General features: G+C 35.8%; 1 protein-coding gene across 13 annotated transcripts in view; it reads right to left on the reverse strand.

Moving 5' to 3' along the window:
- lmo7a (LIM domain 7a) overlaps window positions 1-20,083 on the reverse strand; it is a 63,677-nt gene extending 43,594 nt beyond the window's left edge. For 3 of the 13 annotated variants that reach the window (XM_041259736.1, XM_041259740.1, XM_041259739.1), the window contains exons 1-4: window positions 20,017-20,081; window positions 19,362-19,465; window positions 5,361-5,431; window positions 3,238-3,307 (exon numbers count right to left, since the gene is read on the reverse strand). In XM_041259736.1, coding sequence (XP_041115670.1) covers window positions 3,238-3,307; window positions 5,361-5,431; window positions 19,362-19,430 — 210 coding nt within the window. In that variant the 5' untranslated portion in view covers window positions 19,431-19,465; window positions 20,017-20,081. Of the gene's footprint in view, window positions 1-3,237; window positions 3,308-5,360; window positions 5,432-19,361; window positions 19,466-20,016 lie in introns of all 13 variants that reach the window. The other 10 variants (XM_041259737.1, XM_041259738.1, XM_041259742.1 and 7 more) reach the window with 7 other exon arrangements.
- Between the last annotated feature and the right edge of the window lie 299 nt (window positions 20,084-20,382).

Genomic DNA, 20,382 nt, shown 5'->3' on the forward strand with positions numbered 1-20,382 from the left:
TCACACAACCAAGCCTTTCAGCTGCTGACCTAACATATTACTCATGCCTTCAGATATTTTCACATTTTCTCTTGGGTCAAAAGCATGTCTAACAAGACAAAGCCGCCTTTAAAAAGCAAGAGTATCGTTATGTTTTATAAAAACAGTACAAATTCTGTCACTAAATAAGGCTTATGAATGGCTGTTTGCCATGACCTTAAATAAGTCAGCAGAATCCATCCTGCCTTTCTTCATTTGCAGCAAGAAATAGTTCTGTATTTAACAAATACTAATGCAATAAGAATTGGAATATATATGTGTGTGTGTGTGTGTGTGTGTGTGTGTGTGTGTGTGTGTGTGTGTGTTGCCAGATAAAAGTGCATATTTTTGCAAACTATTTGAGTAGACCACAATAATAAAGCAGGATGTGGACATTTCAGATGTGAAACTAAGACATTACTAAATTCCATAGGCCTAATCATTGACAACAGCATCAACAGAAAGGTTTGCAAATAAAATATTATGCAAATGTACTTGTATACCCATCTATTGTTTTGCTCTCAAAAAACTCCTTAAATATACCTAAATGTGCATTGCATTTGAGAAACACAGGCACACACACACTTTTTGGTCGCTGCATTAGCAGAACAAGGCAGTTCTCTGGATAGAACCTCTATGAGCACCGTTCACTGCTCCACACACTTAAGGCAGAAGCTAAAAACCTGTAGCATGGGCCGTCTTATATAAATAAGACAGTCAGTGATTACTGTGAGAGTCTGGCGAGTAAACAGAACCTCTTCTCACTCAAATTAGCAGAGCTACTCCTGGAGCTCAGGTGGTGATTTCATGTGTTTTTGGGGCCTGGGATTTGATTGGTTTGATCCCTGGCAGTGTCTCCTTATCTCTCCCTTGATGCGATCTACACTGTTCAGTCACACTTGAAGTACTTTTCTAAATGGTATTAAGACATTTTTACATGGCAGCAGTTTGATGGAATGAGTAGAACACAATATAGTTCAGATGAGTATGCTCTGTAAAAAGGTCTCTGACACATGCCACAAGCCTTGGTAGAATGCAGGACTGAAGTGAGGCTTTAGTCATACTCCATTTATATTTAAAACAGAGGCCCCAGAGGCAAATGTGTTACCATTATTTCCAGCCCAGTGCTTTTAATCTACTATAATCACATTTACCCAAGACGTGGCAAACAAAGTATCTTCATGTGATTCATTGTGCAAGTTCCAAGACTTACTTTACAAAATCTGTCAAAACACTTGCGTCATGGAACCTGAATGTCTGGGTTAGTCCATCACAGAAATATATGTAAAAAACAATGATCAGTGGATTTTACTACTGATACAGAATGTATGATTTTGTAGCATTTACTGGAATCACAGTTCCTTACTGGTAGCCTCATTTTTCAAGTGTGTGGATTAACTTCAAAACACCATCTGGAATGGTCTGCAAGCAGCATTCTTTCATTTGGACATTTGACCAATATGGTCTTGGTCAAAAACGAAACTGTACTTATTCATGAATAAAACTGAGTGATTTTGGTCAAAAACGAAACTGTACTTATTCATGAATAAAACTAACCTAGAGATGAACTATGCGTGCCTCGTTTCTTCACACCGCCCTATAGCGCTGAGTATAATACTTGTGAATTACAAGTCAACATGTACAGACTTATGTACAGGTATTATTTTACATCAGGTTTGCTGCAGGTTAGTATAATTTCAAAGCTTTTTGCTGGGAAATAAATATTGCAGTTAATGACAGATTACATGACAGTTACTCAGCCCTAAACAGAAATGTTCTAAAAAAAAAAAACTACACACCCTAAACAAAATCATTACTTTTAGCTTTACATGCCCATTGTAAAGCATTAACAAAATGGTGTTAAAATGAGCAACATGTAGCCCTCCTGGTGGGTATTCTTGAATTACGGTAGTTGTCTGTGTTTTGAAGGTTATTTTAAAAGTAAGTAAAAGTAATAATGCGCATACACTTTTTTTCATATTACCAGCAAACCCGCAAACCTCAAATCCTGAAAAGGCCGGATTTTCTTTGGCATTAAAATACTGTTATGCTTCCTTGCCCTAGTCGTTGAGAGTTCTGCACTGTAGTTCAATCAGCATGAATTCATCTAAATGCTTCCTCAGTCTATATCCACTAAAATCAAAGTGCTTAATGTGGTAAACCAATAAACAGTGGGACTGCTGGCTCCATTTCCAGATCGGGTTCAATACAAGCAAATATTAGTATTGCAAGGAACTTTGGATTCTTTTACGAACTTAAACACAAACAATGGTCCAGCTGTACGAGGAGGAGCCCTTAAACCCTTAAGATCCACTATTTTTGATGAATTACAGTAAATGTGTCAGAGTCCAACGAACGCATTGATTTGGCAAGGCTGTCTCATCAATACAAATAAAACTGGACTGCAATGTTAAAATAAGCAAACTTAAATCAATGCACAGAAGTCCGAAACATGTAGTCATGTCATGTTTAGTTCAAATCTAGTGCTTTCCACTCTACATCAAATTTCACAAAACATATCGATCATACTACAGACCCCATACTTAAGAAATAAAAAAGGGATCTCTGTTCTGCTTTACATTACATTCTCCCACTAAGCAATATCATGGAGCAAGCTCCTTGTATGGGTAAATAAGGAAGTGACACACCAACTGAAATCTGATTTTATTTTTTAGATGCTTTTTGGAGCAGCTGATTGTAATTACAGAGATCTTAAAATGGTGTGAAAGCTATACTAGTAGCCTTACTCACTGAACGGATTCATCATATTTAAACTATATTGAGTCTTGTGGGTTTGCATGATGCCACTGCCATTTTCCAATAGGTTTTCATAGTATAAATGGAAGTATAAATACAGTAATTTATCATAAATCAGATCCCTACATGAAATAAACCACATGCGTTTTAAAGGGTTTATTCTTGAATACACTTAAACTGAGGACAAACAGCAATCAAAGAGTTTTCAAGTGAATTTAGCAGGGGGTCTATTCCATTGATCTGACTGGCAGATCTTAGTACTGCTGTCATACTGTTGGAGTTGTTAGATGTCATTTTGAATGAATTCAGATCCATCACTACTTAGATCATCTGAATACAATCCTTGGTTTGTATGCCTTTGTTGTTTGGCACTAGTTTTGTCAAATTAGCAAGTGCTAATAATTCATCAATAGAAAACACATGTGCAAGCTTTACAAAAGTGAACAATATGCAAACACTTACCAAGCCAGCGATTGGTGTAGAGAATCTATTAACTTTCTTTACAATCCCAGGTTTAATCTTGTTAATCAAACTAGAAACAAAGGAGAAAGAGGGTCAAGGTGTTATAGCTGTTTTCAGCAGTAGCAGTATGTGGAAACAGCACAGCATTACATCTTTTACAGCTTCCTTTAGTTCACCTGGCTTCTGTTTACTTTATTTCCCAACATGCATTGCACAATTATGAACACTCCTCATTTGGAGAGTGTCGAGGTGCAATGAACTGTACAGTAAACAGGTGTGGGCTTGACTTACACGAAACCGCAATTAGCCTGACAGGGACATCTGTAAAACATGCAATAGGTGTCAGATGACATTTTACTATTAATATCTGCATCCTGTCATTAGCAAAAAGGATAACATTCCCAGCTTAAAATGCACATGTTTTAGGAACTTGCTAAGGTAAGTTTTTGGCTTCATAATCAAGTATTCAATTCCTGTCATCAGATGCAGAGTTTGCATTAAGGACTTTTCAGCAGAAATTTAGAACAAAATTCTTGTTTGGAACACATGAATGAAATAACCTACTGGAAGTCTATGGCAAACCTGCTTGGCTTCAACAATTAATTGGATTTATATATTTTATTACACACACACACACACACATATATATATATATATATATATATATATATATATATATATATATATATATATATATATATATATATCTATATATATAATATATATATACCCAAATGCCATTACCTTGCTAGCTTTTCGGTATAATATTATAGGAATGTTTGGCAATGGGTCATCAGTTCATTATACCAGTATGAAACAACTGTAGTTGCCCAGATATTTGTTCAGTTTAATACCACTAATAATGTTGTATTATTTGATTTTATATCCAGCCTCAAACCTAACCTGATCAAACAATGAGCTATTACTGGTTGTGTCCAATATTTATTTAAAAATAGTTTAGCCTAGTTTGGCTTTTTAGAAAAGATGCTTCAGGATTACATGTCCTAGCTTCAGTTTGTCACAGATATTAATACAAATGACTACTGTAAGTCTTGCATAAAAGGTTTTGATTAGCTTTGGACTGCTGCGTGAAAAACATCTATTTATTTCTTAGCAGATGCCCTTACCCAGAGCGGCTTACAGTTGTATACAAAAAATACATAAAGAAATTCAGTACAGTTAAGAGCAAGATACAAAATACAATGACTTCAGTCCTAATAAGAGCAAATACAAAACACAGTGCGATTTGAGATCGGGGCAGTTCAAGAGCAGATAACAGGGTCGATAGTTACATCAGGGTTAGATGCGAGTGCACGTGAAATACAGTATACTACAGATTGGGTTCAGTGCAGGATTAAATACAGTAAAATAGGGAGCAGATAAGTGCAAGTTAAAAGTGCAGTAACCTGTATGTCTTGAGGAGGTGCTGGAAGGTGGTCATGATGCTATAGATTTCAGTAGTAACGTCTGCCACCACATCATAAATGTAGATTACATGCTAGAGTTCAACCTTCACAGAAGGACGTAAAATTCACTGGGGCAAGCAAGGACTCCTCCCATCTCAACGTCACCACTCTTCACAGAATGTTTGTGTGGTATTGGTACAGTAATCACTGCATTGTGAGACTCGAGTGGGTACATACTTTAAACTGAAGCTTTGTTGACAATAGCCTTACTGTAACCAGGTTGGGATGTGTCTTAATTTAAATCCTCACCTTGCTTTACTCCTATTTTACAAACAATAAAACTAAACAAATATTTTCCAAGCATCAACTTTCATGCTGTTCTATAGACTGCTAATTCCAGGCTAAATACCTTTTTTTTTTTTGTTTTTTACTAAACAAATGCAAGCACATTATTTCAGGAAAGATCTTTCAAAAGCAGAATATGTTTTTCCTAACTTAACCAACTTGGCAACTCTTATATTACTACTGAATCAAACACTTCAGTTCCTTGGGCAATTAACAGTTATTAACATTCTTTCAATAAAATCACTCATTTTTTGTGGTCTTACACACCCCCCCCCCCCCCCCCCCCCACCACATTTTCCTTTCCATGCTTTTATAAAATTGAAATGTCACATCATGGTAGATTGTCAAATTTCACTGAAAAACTTTACTTACTCGCACAGCAAGACTCCATTTTCCAGTGCAGATCGAAAATCATTACTTCCAAACTGTTTTCTTGTGATCTCCTGTGAAAGAGAAAACTTTCAGGTTTAAATTTTGAACCTTGTTGGATTAGAAAACTGTAATAAATTCAGAGAAACACAAGCCTTCTAATAAACTCCCCTGGATCTTTGCTTTGTTTCAGTTTGCTCTCCGTTCTTTAGCAAACACTGCTGGACTGAGGCTGCTCAACAATCCCATCTAACAACGCTGCTACAGGACTGTCACAATATTTGAATTACCATCTTCAAAATTCCTGCCTAGTGATCTAAAGCTATAGATAGAGGGCTATAGAATATGTAGCAACATGATCTTTCATCTTTCTTCTAAGGCTGTGTTCACACTGGGTCCGTTTAGAGTGTTTGGTCCGCACTCGCTACGGTATGGTTCGGTTCGGTACGTTTGGCCTAAGTGTGAACAACAAAAAGTCAGTCTGGGAAACTAACTGTACTGAGTCCAACTAAACAGAGGTGGTCTCGGTCCATTTGGCAAACGCACAGAGTCTGGTTCGCTTGCTAAACCTCAATGCGAACAACTGCTGGACTTGGTCCTTTTGCACATAGGAAAATAACTATACAAGGTAAGACTACTCGGAAGTAAACATTTAGTGCATGGTTTAGGTCATATTCTGAGGAAACAAGTGGAGCAAAAACAGCCTTCATTTTTATCCCGGTCGGAAACAGTACAATAGTTTAAACTTGTTTTGCAATTGTTAATCTTGTTTTGAGAACACAAGCAAACTCAGTCCTGAAATAAAATGGAAAAAGGACCAAAAAAATTCAATAAAACAAACTTTAGCTCGCGTCCAAACAAAGCACATTGATATTGTTTCAAACAAAACCAACCAGACAGCGTCCATTTTAAAACCCATTATGAATGTGGCTTAACTCTGTCATTAGAAAAGAAAAAAGGTACCTTTTTTTTTTTTCAATAAACACACACCACTTTAAGCATTATTCGCCTGAAAAAGTGAGCATTTTGGGCTATACTAAACAGCAGCCTTTCAGAAAGCATTTATAATCAGATTCTTAAATAGGAGTGATTTCTGTCAGTCCATGAAGATCAAAGATAATGCATTGATTGTATCAGGAATGTGGTTTCAGATTCAGTTTATATGGTAATATTTACCTTAAAGTCTTGAATAGGTGTAATCTATATTTCTAACACTTGTTAACACTACCTAAAACCATTAAAAAAAAAACTAAACAGAAATTGGAAGTGTTTTAATCTTCTATATATTGAAGTCCATTTTATTTTATTTTTTTAAATATAAATACTACTAGGCCTATACTGCAGCATAACATGTCTACTCAAAACACAGAACAGTTCATAAATATATTTCTCCCACAATAGAAGCAACATAATTAAATGGAAAATACCTAGAGCAGTAATTTGATGGAATTACTGAGGAAGCAAAAACAACATATAACGTGTTTAAAAATAAACAGTCCGTTCTTAAATGATTTATATGAGGTTAACGTATTCTATTCTACCCACAAACATTACAAAGACTGCTATTTCACAGGACAAAATAACAAGGGCTTGAAGAGAATTGGAGGCACTCTGCCTGGGCGACACCCCACAGATGTACTATGTACCACCAAGCTTGAAACACAGCCTTCACACTTTGGTAAACGAAGCATCCGACTCTAAATCAGAACAGATTGTCTTTTCATTCTCCTGCAGACCATGCAAGAATAATTAAACGGGTCATCATTATTCAAATTGTGACAGTTAAATTGCTCATTTGTCCAGACAGCAACAGACATCAAACGGAATATCTAGAATGTTAAAAAGATGTTCAGATAAAAAGAACTTCTCCTGAGGCATCCCGATAAAGCAGCACCGACTGTATTGAGCCAGCAATGCAGATATTTAAAATGCCTTAAAATCATGAAGATTCTCGTGAACTCCTAAATTTAAAAACATTATGAGCCTGGAATAGGAGAAGCTTACTGTGATATTCACCAACAATTAAACTAAATTTACCTTCAAATGAAACTACCATGTCTTAAATACACTTGTAGTATGTAAAGATAGGAAATGTGTTCACTAACATTCTCAGAAAAGAATTAAATATTTGGCAAGATGTACATTCCTTTGAAAGTTAATTATTTTTTAATTTAGAATGGTAGATTTTATCTGAGGGATTGGGCGTGCCTAAAGAAAAACTGATTTACCAGGCCTGCCTTTGTTTATGGTTAACCAATCATTTGAGAATATGGTAAGAATTAGCCATAAAGATTTGGGGGAATATGATCTGTAATACCATGGAAAGCAGGGTTGATCCATCACAAACAAAGTCTCAAAACAGCCCTAAAACCTCCCTTAATGGACTTTATTCATGCAGCGGCCATGTTGGATTTGAAAACGAGGCTTGGTGTACAAGCTGTCATGGCCACCACAGCCACAGACATGCGGAGTAAAATCGACGATTTGGGTACCTCCAATAAAAGTATAAATAATCGATAACTGGGAGAACAATGATGCGCAAATTCCTAAAAGCGCACAACAGAAAGGATACAGCAACTGGATTAAGGATTACACTGATGAAATTGAAGGTGAATTGGCAAGCGTCTTATCTTGCAATCAGAATGTGAATACTGTACTGTGCTAACCGAAAACCTCAAAAAAGTGTTTCAGTTTTAAGAACATAAGAAAATTTACAAACGAGAGGAAGCCATTCCGCCCATCTTGCTTGTTTGGTTGTGAGTAGCTTATTGATCCCAGAATCTCATCAAGCAGCTTCTTGAAGAATCCTAGGGTGTCAGCTTCAACAACATTACTGGGGAGTTGGTTCTAGACACCCACAATTCTCCTACTTTCTGTTCTGAATGTCCCTTTATCTAATCTCCATTTATGACCCCTGGTCCTTGTTTCTTTTTTCAGGTTAAAAAAGTCCTTTGGATCGACATTGTCAATACCTTTTAGGAATCTGAATGCTTGAAATCAGACTAAGCGGCAATCTTTTGTTCAAGACTGAATAGATTCAATTCTTTCAGCCTGTCTGCATATGACATGCCTTTTAAACCAGGAATTATTCTGGGCGCTCTTCTTTGCACTCTTTCTAGAGCAGCAATATCCTTTTTGTAACAAGGTGACCAGAACTGAACACAATATTCTAGATGAGGTATTACTAATGCATTGTAAAGTTTTAATATTACTTCCCTTGATTTAAATACAACACTTTTCATTATATATCCAAGCATCTTGTTATTCTTTTTTATAGCTTCCCCACATTGTCTCCATTTCTGAAACAACATATACTTCTAGGTCTTTTTCACAGATAATTTCAGTATCTCCCATATTATATTTATAATGCACATTTGTATTGCCTGTGTGTAGTACTTTATAGTTTGAGAATTTTTAATTTAAGTAATATATACTGTGTTGATATTAAGTACATGGTTTCCTAAACACAGTTAAGAGGCAGGAGAATAGATGTAGCTTTAGGGCTAAGGTGTTCCAATCAATAAGAAAGAATGAGTCTCTTTACAGGGTTCTCTGAAACCTAAAACGCTTGGTTTGTTCCTCCAAGTTCATGTTCACTTTTATACTAATCCACTGTTATATTAACACGTTCAATGCTTTATGCTGTCAATATAAGTAATAGTAAGGTAAGTAATTAAATCGGTGAAAGCAATTGTTAAAATAACCAATACAGAATTAAATATTTGTGTTTACCTTTGTGACTGCCCTTCCTGTGGCTTACTTGGAGTTAATGTAAGGATGCCCTTTCTGTCACTAATTGCGTGAGAAACTGTCATCTACTTATTCAAACACATTTTGTATTATTTTAACATGCGTTAATAAAATATTTTATAACCCGGAGGTGACAGAAGTTCACACCCAGGTATAATGCAGTACATTGTAATATGTTTCAGCATTTCTTCAGTGTAAAAATATGTGCTGTACAGATTATGTAACATGACATATGTTACACAAAAGTTCAGTATACATTTTTTTAAATGAATAATGCCTTTATTATATCAGTAGACGCATCATATATTGGGTGTGTCACGAATGTTGATCACATTTATTTTCTCCAATAACTAGATGGGAGCGCATATGGATTATTATAAAACAACCAAATACATTCAGAACAGCAAGGTGGGATAGTTTGTTTTATTTTTCATGTAGTGCGGATGTACCCTTTAATGATTACTTGTATGATTGGATGTATTGACCTGTGATTGTAATGATCACGCTTACTTCAAAAAAAAAATTGCTCCTGAAAAACTCTCCTGAAAAAGTATGTTCCGTCTAAATTATTACTTCAAGACGACATTGTGGATTCAAGAAACTGTTCAGGAACTTAAACTTTTTTTCAATAGAAACTCTAAGAAAAGGTAATTGTAAAACATTGCTATGAATACCGTATTCCTTTGAATTTAAGGCAATTTTTGAAACATGTTTTTTCAATACCACAGTTCACAAACTGGGAGAAAAACAGGTGCGAGTAATCACAACTGGAAATGAGAAGCAGCACATAATGCTCATATGAGTTATTTAATTTTGTAACTTCTGAATAAACAAAGTCATTTTGTTTTAATATTTAAAAGTATTTGTTCAACTGTTTGGTACTTGAAGTGCCAGTATTGGCATCTTTTAACAAGAAATGTGTATCACATATATTAAATTAAACTTCAATATTTGTATTTCAATTATATTTATGGACTTCTTTGCGTGACAGCCCAGAGCAACATTCTTCATTCATGACATTGAAAAAAAACAATCCTCAACGATGAGCAATTCTCATGGTTAACCAGAAATTCCTGCAGGCTAGAGCACAGCCTAGCAACACAGGTGAAGAATGTGAAATGAAAACAAAACAAAAAATTTCCAATACTGATTTCACATTGTAGAATGGTAGCAAAAGCTTCAGACACCAGACATTTGTGACATGCAGTAATAGTCTGTACAGAACAAAGACAAAAAATGTATGTTAGTCTGCAGTCTCCAGCATCTAGTGCACATAGTAAATCATGAATAAAAGAAAGAAATCAACCCATCAGTGTGACAGATTTGTAAGCAGCCCCACATCGTAGTCTATGTATAGATGACACCCTGTGCACAGAACCCTTGGCACAGTTATAAAGTGAAAAAACCCCACTGATTGATAGCAGTGTAATTTTGTTTATAAATTTGTTTATATGTAACTACATAAATTCTGATTCCCTGTGTGTCGATGAAATGCGATACTTGGAGGTACAGTATGTAAATGATCGCCAAATGTGCATCATGCTACGACAAAACATTGAACGAAAACAGGCTTACATGGAGAGTAACATGAAAGACAGCCCTTACAAATTAATTAACTGTAGCTTAATTTGCAGAGTAAGTAGTTTAATCAGGGGCTTTGTGAATCATTCAAATCCCCACTTTACCATTTCAGGGGAGGAAAAAATTCTCACCTGAAGTAAACTTCAGTTAATGGAACAAGTTTGCATAATGCTAAAATCTTTCATTCATATTATCCTGCAATTTAAAAAAAGATTACAGTATTAGCCCAATTTATGATTCTCATGTATTTTAGTAAAACATTATTACATTATTGTATATTACAATATATATATATATATAATATATTATATATATATATATATATATATATATATTATATATATATAATATATATATATATATATAATAAACTATTTTACTGTATAATTAGGGATACATTTTTGGCCCTACACTTAAAATGGTCATTTTAAAATGGTCTCCGTTTCCAAATAGGGCATCATACCGCCCATTTTAGCTTAACATTAATACATTAAGATCCTGCAGTCATGATACAAACCACGAGTAGTATCACAATAATAGGCAGTCTCTCTCAAAACGGTCATGCACTAGTGTCGAGGTTTTCTACAACTGGCTATATTATATTTAAAAAAAAAAATGCATGCATGTGATACTGACACTGCTAAAACCTGCATTGCCTCTCAGTGTGGAGGCAAAAGATTTACCAAAATAACCTCACACTTGACAATGAGTCGTATGCTTTGAGCAAGTCAACCAAGGGTGAATCTCATTATGCAAAATAGATAATTAGGTTTAATCTACCCCATACACATTTGCAGGAAAGTAAATATATAAAACAAAGAAAATATTTCACTGCATACTAAAGTTGTGTTCGCTTCCAAAATGATGGGTTTGCCTTAAAAGATTCCACAGAAAATTCATTTTCTATTGCAGTAAATGTTGCAAGAACCATCTGTGGATGTTCATTTAGAGAAGCTTTCAGTTTGACCACTCCTCTGGCTTGCATCAAGTGTGGTTACTTAAAGGGTGTGAAATGGTTTACTGCATGCATACTGTATGTACAGCAAATGGGATCATTGAACTATCTAGAAGAAACATGTCTTAAAACAACTGTTCTTTTAGGTCTGCCTATTTGATGATCACACAAACATGAAATATGAGTTTACAAAATGTAAGCTTTTGTTTTTAAGCTAATAAACTGGAAAAGCATTTGCAGTAAAAGGTTGCTTCATAGGTTGTTAAGTCAACATAACGTATGTTGCTTATAATTGGCAACTAAACTATAAGGGAACAAGGACAAGGTTGCTGCTAAAGTCCCACCAAACAGATGTCAAAGATCTGACTCCTTGAAGAAAATGTGATTTATTCTTCTTGTGCAGGCAAATAGGAAAGCCTGACCCCTGCTGGTGTTTTAGTGTACTTGGTTACTAAAATAATTTAATATTTTTTTTAATAAAACCTGTCCTATTTAAGGACATTCACACTGCAGTAGGGTACAGGTACAGTATGCGTCTATTTTGAATATCAACATTACTGGATTCACTTTTTCAAAATCTAAATCCTGGACTGGTTTACGCTGAACACATGAAACATTCCTTTAACCATGTGACCTTAAAGCAGACTTTACCAATAAACACTCAGATACTACATTTATATGCAAGGGTATAGCCTTGTGGTTCAATAACAGCAAGACATTCTTTGCTAATCTTGCAAATAAAGATTTAAAGCCTAGCAAATAGGATAACTAAAATTGTAAAAAATAATTAAGAATGAAACACACTTAAATACAGTTTATACTGGAAAAAAGGAAAAGGTTGTCAGACAGGAAGCACCATATCTATGGTCTATAGGGAACCAAAGCACTGCAAGGCACCACCATCTACTTACTTAGAGTGTCAAGTGTCAGAACTACATGGACTATATTTTCTTTAGTTTAAGACAAGTTTAAGTTATAAAACCTGAAATGTACAGGTCCATAATACTAGGGCATTAGAACAAACAGCAGGAAATTATAAAATGTTCCTGCTGAGCGATTGCAGATCTCTTTAAAGTTGATAGAATCTGCATTACCAGGGAGATTTGCAATGTAGTGGCAGCAAGAACACTGAAATTCCCAACCTTCAAAGACTGAACCAGAGGTCATGAGAAACCATTAACATCTCAGAAAAGGGTCATGACAGCAAGCACAGAAACACATGCATTTATATTACTAAACAATTTTTCAGGAAAAAAAGAACGTATCATTGTACATGTAACACATACTACAATAGGAGTAATAATTCAATATATATTTTTTTCACAACTGGAATTATTTTTAAATCATATGGTATATACTGTAATAAAACAAGTCTGTAACTGAACAAACTGGTTGCACAATACTGTAAGTATGCCACCATCCCTGGCATTGTTCATTCATGCTGGCATAATTACAGCATTCCTTATCTGCCCTTCTTTTGTCTGGGCACACACTAAATTCCATCCCCATAACTAAGCTTCCCGTCTTACACAGATTTAATCATATGCAAAGGTAGGAACGAATTACAATTCTAAAAATAATAGACCAATAATAGACCATCTCAAAGCATTTATTATTATTATTATTAGCAGCACTTCATAAAGTGTGGTTTGCTCATCATAAAAGGGGGGAATGATATAGGCCTATAAGTAGAAATTTGGAAATTTAAAAATGTCAGACTAGAAGAGCACATCTTATCAATTCACCTCAGCAATTAAACGATGAACATAATTGTTTTTAAATCACATGATTAATGATACTTCATACCATTACCGTGCAGCAGAGTATTCTACACTGCATCATAAACAGCAGGAACCGAGTCGTTCAACTGGGCACGAGCTGCTTCCTCAGGCACGGTTAGACAACAAGCCCGCTTTCTCAGAAAAGAGCATCTAGCCTTTAAATAAGCAATGTCTAAGTCAGGAATTTACCTAAACAACTGAAAAAAAAATAAGGTTTTGGCCAAATGACTACAAAATTGTATACAGGCCATTTGGACAAATGCCTGAAGGTTGAAACCATTTAGTCAAACACATGGCTGAAACAGACTGGCTAGCATACTTATATATGGCAGGCACGTTACATTACAGTTGCTTTTAGAAAATAAACACATTAAACTCACACGCTGCCAGAATCCTTGAATGTAGAAAGAATCCATACAGTGAGAGCAACACTAAATCATGTCATTGATTTAAATTTTTCAAACAATCTTTTGTAGAAACACGTTGACAAAGTAATTAGAGTCATTTAACTTGTGGTTAAAAAACCTCTGACCTTTCCAGGTCAGCATTAAGTGGCAGTCTGCCTAATGCTTAAAAGAAAGTAAATGACTGTTCATAAAGGCATTTGAAATATTTTAGATTAAGCATGTTAAAATCCAGCTGGAAGGGAGGGCAGAGTTTCTTACACTCAAAAGTTCATACCAATAAAACATTTTCATATTCCAAATTCCAAAGCTTTATTCCATCACTAACTACTATGCCTCGTTATTGCATCAAATTGAACTCACTTACTGTACCTTTTGATGCAAACATACAGGACTGATTCATTACTTGTATTAATTGTAGTCTCTGTAAAAACCTTAGGTCCCTGAAATACATTGCTGCTATAAGTTCCCCTTCTTGTGACTAACTCAAAATAAAGACTGTCTGGATTTTGCAATTTGAAGTTAATTTTCCTATATTACAACAAGCTCTCTATGCATTAAAGATGATTGTATTCACTCCTATGGTGGTTCTACTGTATTGGTGTAGAGGGATTCCATTGTACTAGGGTTCTTAAACACAGGAATATACTTTGACAAAGCTGTAACACATTATGAGCAGCGAGGACATTATGCTTAAGGCTAACTGTAAAGGTTAAGCATTTCTGTTTACAGGTGGTGAGAAAGGGGGCAAATTAAGAACAAACATGTCATTTAAATGATCTGATTGATAATTGAGTATCTTTATTCAACAATGAACAGTGGAACTCAACTACATTACTACATCCACCAACTGTAAACTGGTACTACTGTCCATGGGGTATTCAGAATCGCATTCAGCTATTTAAACCTTGTATCCCATTCTATATGTTTCCAAGTACCTTTCACAAACCGAGTTGTACAGTTAACAGCCATTAAAGATGGGTTTCTCAAAGATTGGTTTCCTAAAGTAAGTGCACTACTCTTCATTTGTTTTACAGATATTTATCGCATATTTAACTACTTTGGTTTACTGCAGTAATTAAACACACTGAGAAGGAATCTGGTTTAGGAATGCTTACATGTGACATATTTCAGCAGATTCTTGTTTCACCTTGTTTTTCTCATAGGCATTATGCATGCTCCAAAGCTCAGCAATCTGTTAATCATTGAGTCCAAGGCAGAGAAAAACTTTTTGGTTGGTCCACTCAACTTTGGTCTATCTAAGCATTAAGCACCAAACATAAACCTGTTCTGTAATGCGGCTGCCAAGTTCTGGAGCTTTCTATAAAGAGCCAGTGTGCACACACAGGAGGGCTGATGATGTCACAGGGAAAGCATTTACATTCACCAGTCATGGAACAAGAACAATATTTGCTCAGTTATTGCCACTATTTAAAAGGACTGAGGTCCTGGAGGCACAAGTATGTAGGGGGTAAAGAAAGCGCTTACGTTGTGCCCCTCCAAGTACACACAAACACATTCGTTTGTCATGTATTGACTGGCCTTGGAGCTTTGCTTGCTCCAGAAAAGTGTTGTTCGACACAATCCAAAGAAAACTAGCCAGTACTAACATGTTCGCATGGTGTATTTGAAAACAGGTTATTCACTCACTACACATACTGGTATTACTGTACTTGGAGATACCTCCTTTCAGCCAGGCCTATACAGCTATAGTGAATAAAAACAGATTTACTTAATTCAGCCTTGTTAACTATTTTGAACACAAACCCAATTCAGATTTTGTATGGACCTAATGCTACCATAGCACAACATTACTACTACAGGCAAACTAAACTCAGTAAATGAAGCTAGTTGAAAAGTTGCATTATACTGTAAGATACATAAACTCTCTGGTTGGCTGTTTGCTTACTGAGTCAGAAACCAGGAAGTACATGATGCAGCAAATCAAATAAGAGAACCCATTAGTGTGTCTCTGAATACATTGTCAAGAGCAAGAGAAATGGCGACAAGTACAGAACAGTGGAATGCATTATGCAGAAAGAAACTGTAAAACACTGCCAGTCCTGAATTCTCTTCTATCAAGTCACGTGCCTTTTGTTTTACATTCCCTCAAAGTTTAACACTAAATTACTATATTCAAAAGGGTAATGCTTCAGCCAGTTTTCCCCAATATGACAATGTTGCATATTGAAAACGTAAAACGCAAAAACTTAAGTACACAATTCATTGACAAATTTCAAAAGAAATGTTGCATCATCTGTAACAGTATGAGGTCAAAGTGTGTGGTCTGTACCACTGATAAGTGTCTAACTTAAGTCATATTAATTCAATATGACAGCCATATTAGATCAGAGTTTGTCACCATAACATTTAGCATGTGCTTATTTAACCCTTTAAAGTCACCACGGATTCTCAGTCTCAAACGGATTCTGAGAGGCTTTGATACTGTTGTTTTTTTTTTTCCTGTTCCATACCCACCAAACCTGACCAAGAGAATCACAGGATACAGTTGTGTACCCAGCATGAAACCAGTAAGTTGAAGCGTTAACTTTTCAATCTTGAACCAAAATCACATGGTCATCAGATTTAGTCCAGAAACCTCCATTAAATCTGTGTTGCCTGGCAGACTTCAGTTCACTTGACGAAGAGAAGCAAACAGATATTGCCAACACATAATTATCTTACTTTATATAACGGAAGGCCAGTGCCACAATAATTTAACAATCAGCAAATATTTTCTAGTAAATTTAAGCTTATTTTAGCCTATTGCCTGCTAATTCCAAACATGACTATAGGTCTTCAGCAAAACCAAGCCACAACATTTCCCACAAGACAGTGGCTTCCTGCAATGAAATGTCATCAGAAGAAGGTGAACCATTTAGAATACATACTGTACATGTCTAGGCCCTGGTTGCTCAGCATTTAGATGCAGGTTTAAAATATAGCATACTGGACAACTAATTGTGAAATGCTTTCTAACTGGTGTATTTCCAGAAAAGCTACTGTAACACAATGGGATTTTAGCAGAAACGTTCAAATATGTTCACTGGCTCCATGGTTGAAAACAATCACAGGAGGCACGATTTGTCATAGCCCACTACTCTAAAAGTACTTGAATGTGCTTTTCATTTACAGATGTGGCATACCCTAATACTTTAGTTTACTTTGTTATTTTAAGGTCACTTTATCAAGTTTGCAAATAAACACAGATAGAAGTTTGTGTTTGACAGAGATAATGTGGTCTTGATTTTATAGACATACAACAAATGTCTTGCAGAAATCTAGGCAGTACACTCTCTGTACACAACTTGGCAAAATCAAAACTGGAATAGTGAACAAAAACAAAGTTTCCCAAGGGTATAATATAAAGGTAATGGTATATCTGATAAACATTTAATTTTTATTGAACCAAAACCATTGAGAATACAGCTGTGTACAAGATACAATACAACGTATGCTGGCTCTACAAAATCACATGACTTCACTATGGCAGTTATATAGAGGTTTTGACCTACAGGTTAATAAAATACAGATTTGTGCTGAATGTGAAGTCAGTATTACAAAGCATTTGATAATCTGTAAACCGCATATTAGGTCACTGTCAAAGCAAACGGCACTGGTACATTTTGCCTAAACAGTGTCAATGACACTGAAAATATGCAGTGCGCATCTCATATCACAGGATTTATTACCTTATATGTAAACCATTGTGTCTTATCTATCAGATAAAGAATATGGATTCTTAAGGAGGGTATTTTGTCTCTTGGTACACTACAGTTTTACTACATTCTACTAAACAACAACACTGAGTTTTGTTTGGATTTTAAGTACTTTCATCAGCATAGCTTTGAATGACATCTTCAAGCTCTTCACGTTATAAAAAAAAAAATAATGTTTTTTAACAGGAAGGGCAACATGATAACCTCCTTAAAAAAGACATGTTAAAACACCTTCAGGTTACTCCATACCTAATTAGGGTTTAGTCATTCAAAGTGTTGCTGGCCTAATTGTTACTGTGTTATGTTTCTCCAGCCTCAGCGCAATATGCAGGGGTGGATGTGGATATACACAGGAGTGGCCATATTTATCATTGTCCCATGAAAAACAACAGCAGATCAGCTGGAACTTTGCAGACTTTTCCACTAGACAAAACAGTACAACTGTAACCCAAGGCTGAACACACAAACACCACACCCAGCAAATGAGGATTAGCAGCCATGTACTTTTCAACAAGCAAGGATTCTTAAACTAAAGCTGGGATCTCAAGCTGCCGGCAAGTTCAGGCATGATCGCAAAAACAAATTCCAGTTAGAAACATTCCATATTCCACAGGTACTTTATTGTTTCAAAGTAATCCAATAATCATAACTATGGTTGCCCGATTTTAACACAATAAGATCAACTTCTGTTAAATGTGCTTGTCAAAAGCCGTATCATTTTAATTCATATATATTTAGGAATATGTTAACATAATCATGACCTGAAGATAATCATGAATATATTTACAGCAAGACTTGTCTGAGCCCAACCCAGTATTGCTATTGGTTACAAAGGAGAAATGCTATTTTATTTTAAAAATAAAAGATGATACAAGGACATCTGAATTGTTCCTCCACTACCAAAATAAAAGCTACCCTCCACAAGAAATACAATAAAACAACTTTTTTTAAACCATTTATCCCAGAACTTGTCATCCTGAAGTAGGTAGGCCACATCGCCTTTTATTTCAGGCCACAACTAAATCTGCATGACTTCTGTGCCAAAGCACCAAAACACATTGAAGACAACTTCAGACTACTACACATGACAAGTAAATTCACAACACAACCCACTGCACTTGAAGAGTGGCACACTTAATTAATGTGCACAAAGCTACATTCCTATTGCATGTGCCTTGCTTCTTGTTTTGAGAAGTCTATTTTTTCCTATAACTCCTTTGTATTGCAGCATAATTGCAATTGGAATACAAACTGCTAGTCTCCAATACTGTTATTAATACAACTTCATGCTTAAACTGGTGCATGGTCACTGGTTTTCTTATTTGGAAAAAAACTTATCCAGGTGAGGGACAATATGAAAAAACTTTGTTTTGTGAAGTTCAAGGAACATACATTAGTAATGAATGCACTTGACACAAACCTTGTAGTGCAATTCTGTGGAAGCCAGCATAACTGCATCCACTCGATTTTGCTTACTTTTAATTACAAATAATTAATATATTGTCTTCCTTCATCATGAGGTTCTAAACAAAACATATTTTAATGTTAAAATGTGCAGAAATACGATTTGCCAACTTAAGCCTTTGAAACAAGAAATGGGGAAAATGCATAAACTTTTCCAAGAATAAAATGAAACTGTAAAATGCATTAGAAGAGGGTCTTGGTGCGAGAAATGGCAGTCTTGGTGAGAAAAAGCAAAGTTCTGTAAAGTCACAAAAAGGTAAGGGCAACGTTGTCCTTTTGTTTATGTATCCACTTTGCAGTGTTAACCTGAATCAAGCATTCTTCATTCCAACTACTGCATTTACACTTACCTCCACCCATCGCTGAGCTTCAGCGAAAGCCAAATCACAGCTGACATCGGAGTTCTCTCTCCACTCCATCGCGTACTAATCCGATGGGTCTCCGTTACCTCTACCTGAAAATCCAAAAGAAATTGACACCAAAACAGATTAGACACCGTGGAGACTGCAAACACAACATTTGCATTCAAACGTTTCCGTGTAAGTAGAGGCGTCCTGTGGCCCTAAACTCATCAACCCGACTGTGTAATTATCACCGAGCTGTAAACCTACATGCCGTTTCAAAACACAAACTAGGTTAACTTTATGGTGTCCTAGCTTACTTTTTATAAACATTTAGAATTCAAAACTACCTGGCGCCGAAAAAAAAAAAAAAGATGCTGCTAAGGGTTGGAATGCAGGCTATTTAAAACAAACAAACAAACAAAAAATAAATAAATAAATAAAATAAACTATTCTTCTGGAGAGTCTATGGTTCTCAAAACCAGCAATGTTCAAACATTTCTGCAACTTCCACCTCTTAAATGGTACTCCAAAAAACAATATTCAGCAATTTGGTTTGTACTACAGGTCATATTAAAAGGCTACGATTCAGTCACTTGACTTCAGTGTGCTTTTTATGTCTGTTTACAAACTACCTAATTCTTGAAAGACGGTTTTATTGTACCTTGTTAAGCGCCCTCCGTTAATGCAGCTGATCTCCGTTACTTCTTATTACTTTTAACTGTTTTTCTGACTACCTCTTTCTTGTTGTCTGCCACCTGTGTCTGTGTGCACGCAGGTGAGTAAACGCCCTACCCTCCTCCACCCAAAAACACTACCCCAGAGGCTATTCGTTGTTTTTACCTTTTCTTTGGGGTTCTCATCAATTTCCTTACGACCAGCGGTGACTACATAAGACCTCAGGGGAACTGGTGTGAATGAAATGTCAGTAAACCAGAAACCAGAGCAAAGCTAATCTGAAAAAGCCGTGTAGAACAGGTCCCGCCCACTAGTGTTGAGTCGGCAGAGCTTGAATTTCACTGCTGCAAAA

This window comes from Polyodon spathula, chromosome 9, assembly GCF_017654505.1.
Source record: "Polyodon spathula isolate WHYD16114869_AA chromosome 9, ASM1765450v1, whole genome shotgun sequence".
Lineage (NCBI taxonomy): Eukaryota > Metazoa > Chordata > Actinopteri > Acipenseriformes > Polyodontidae > Polyodon > Polyodon spathula.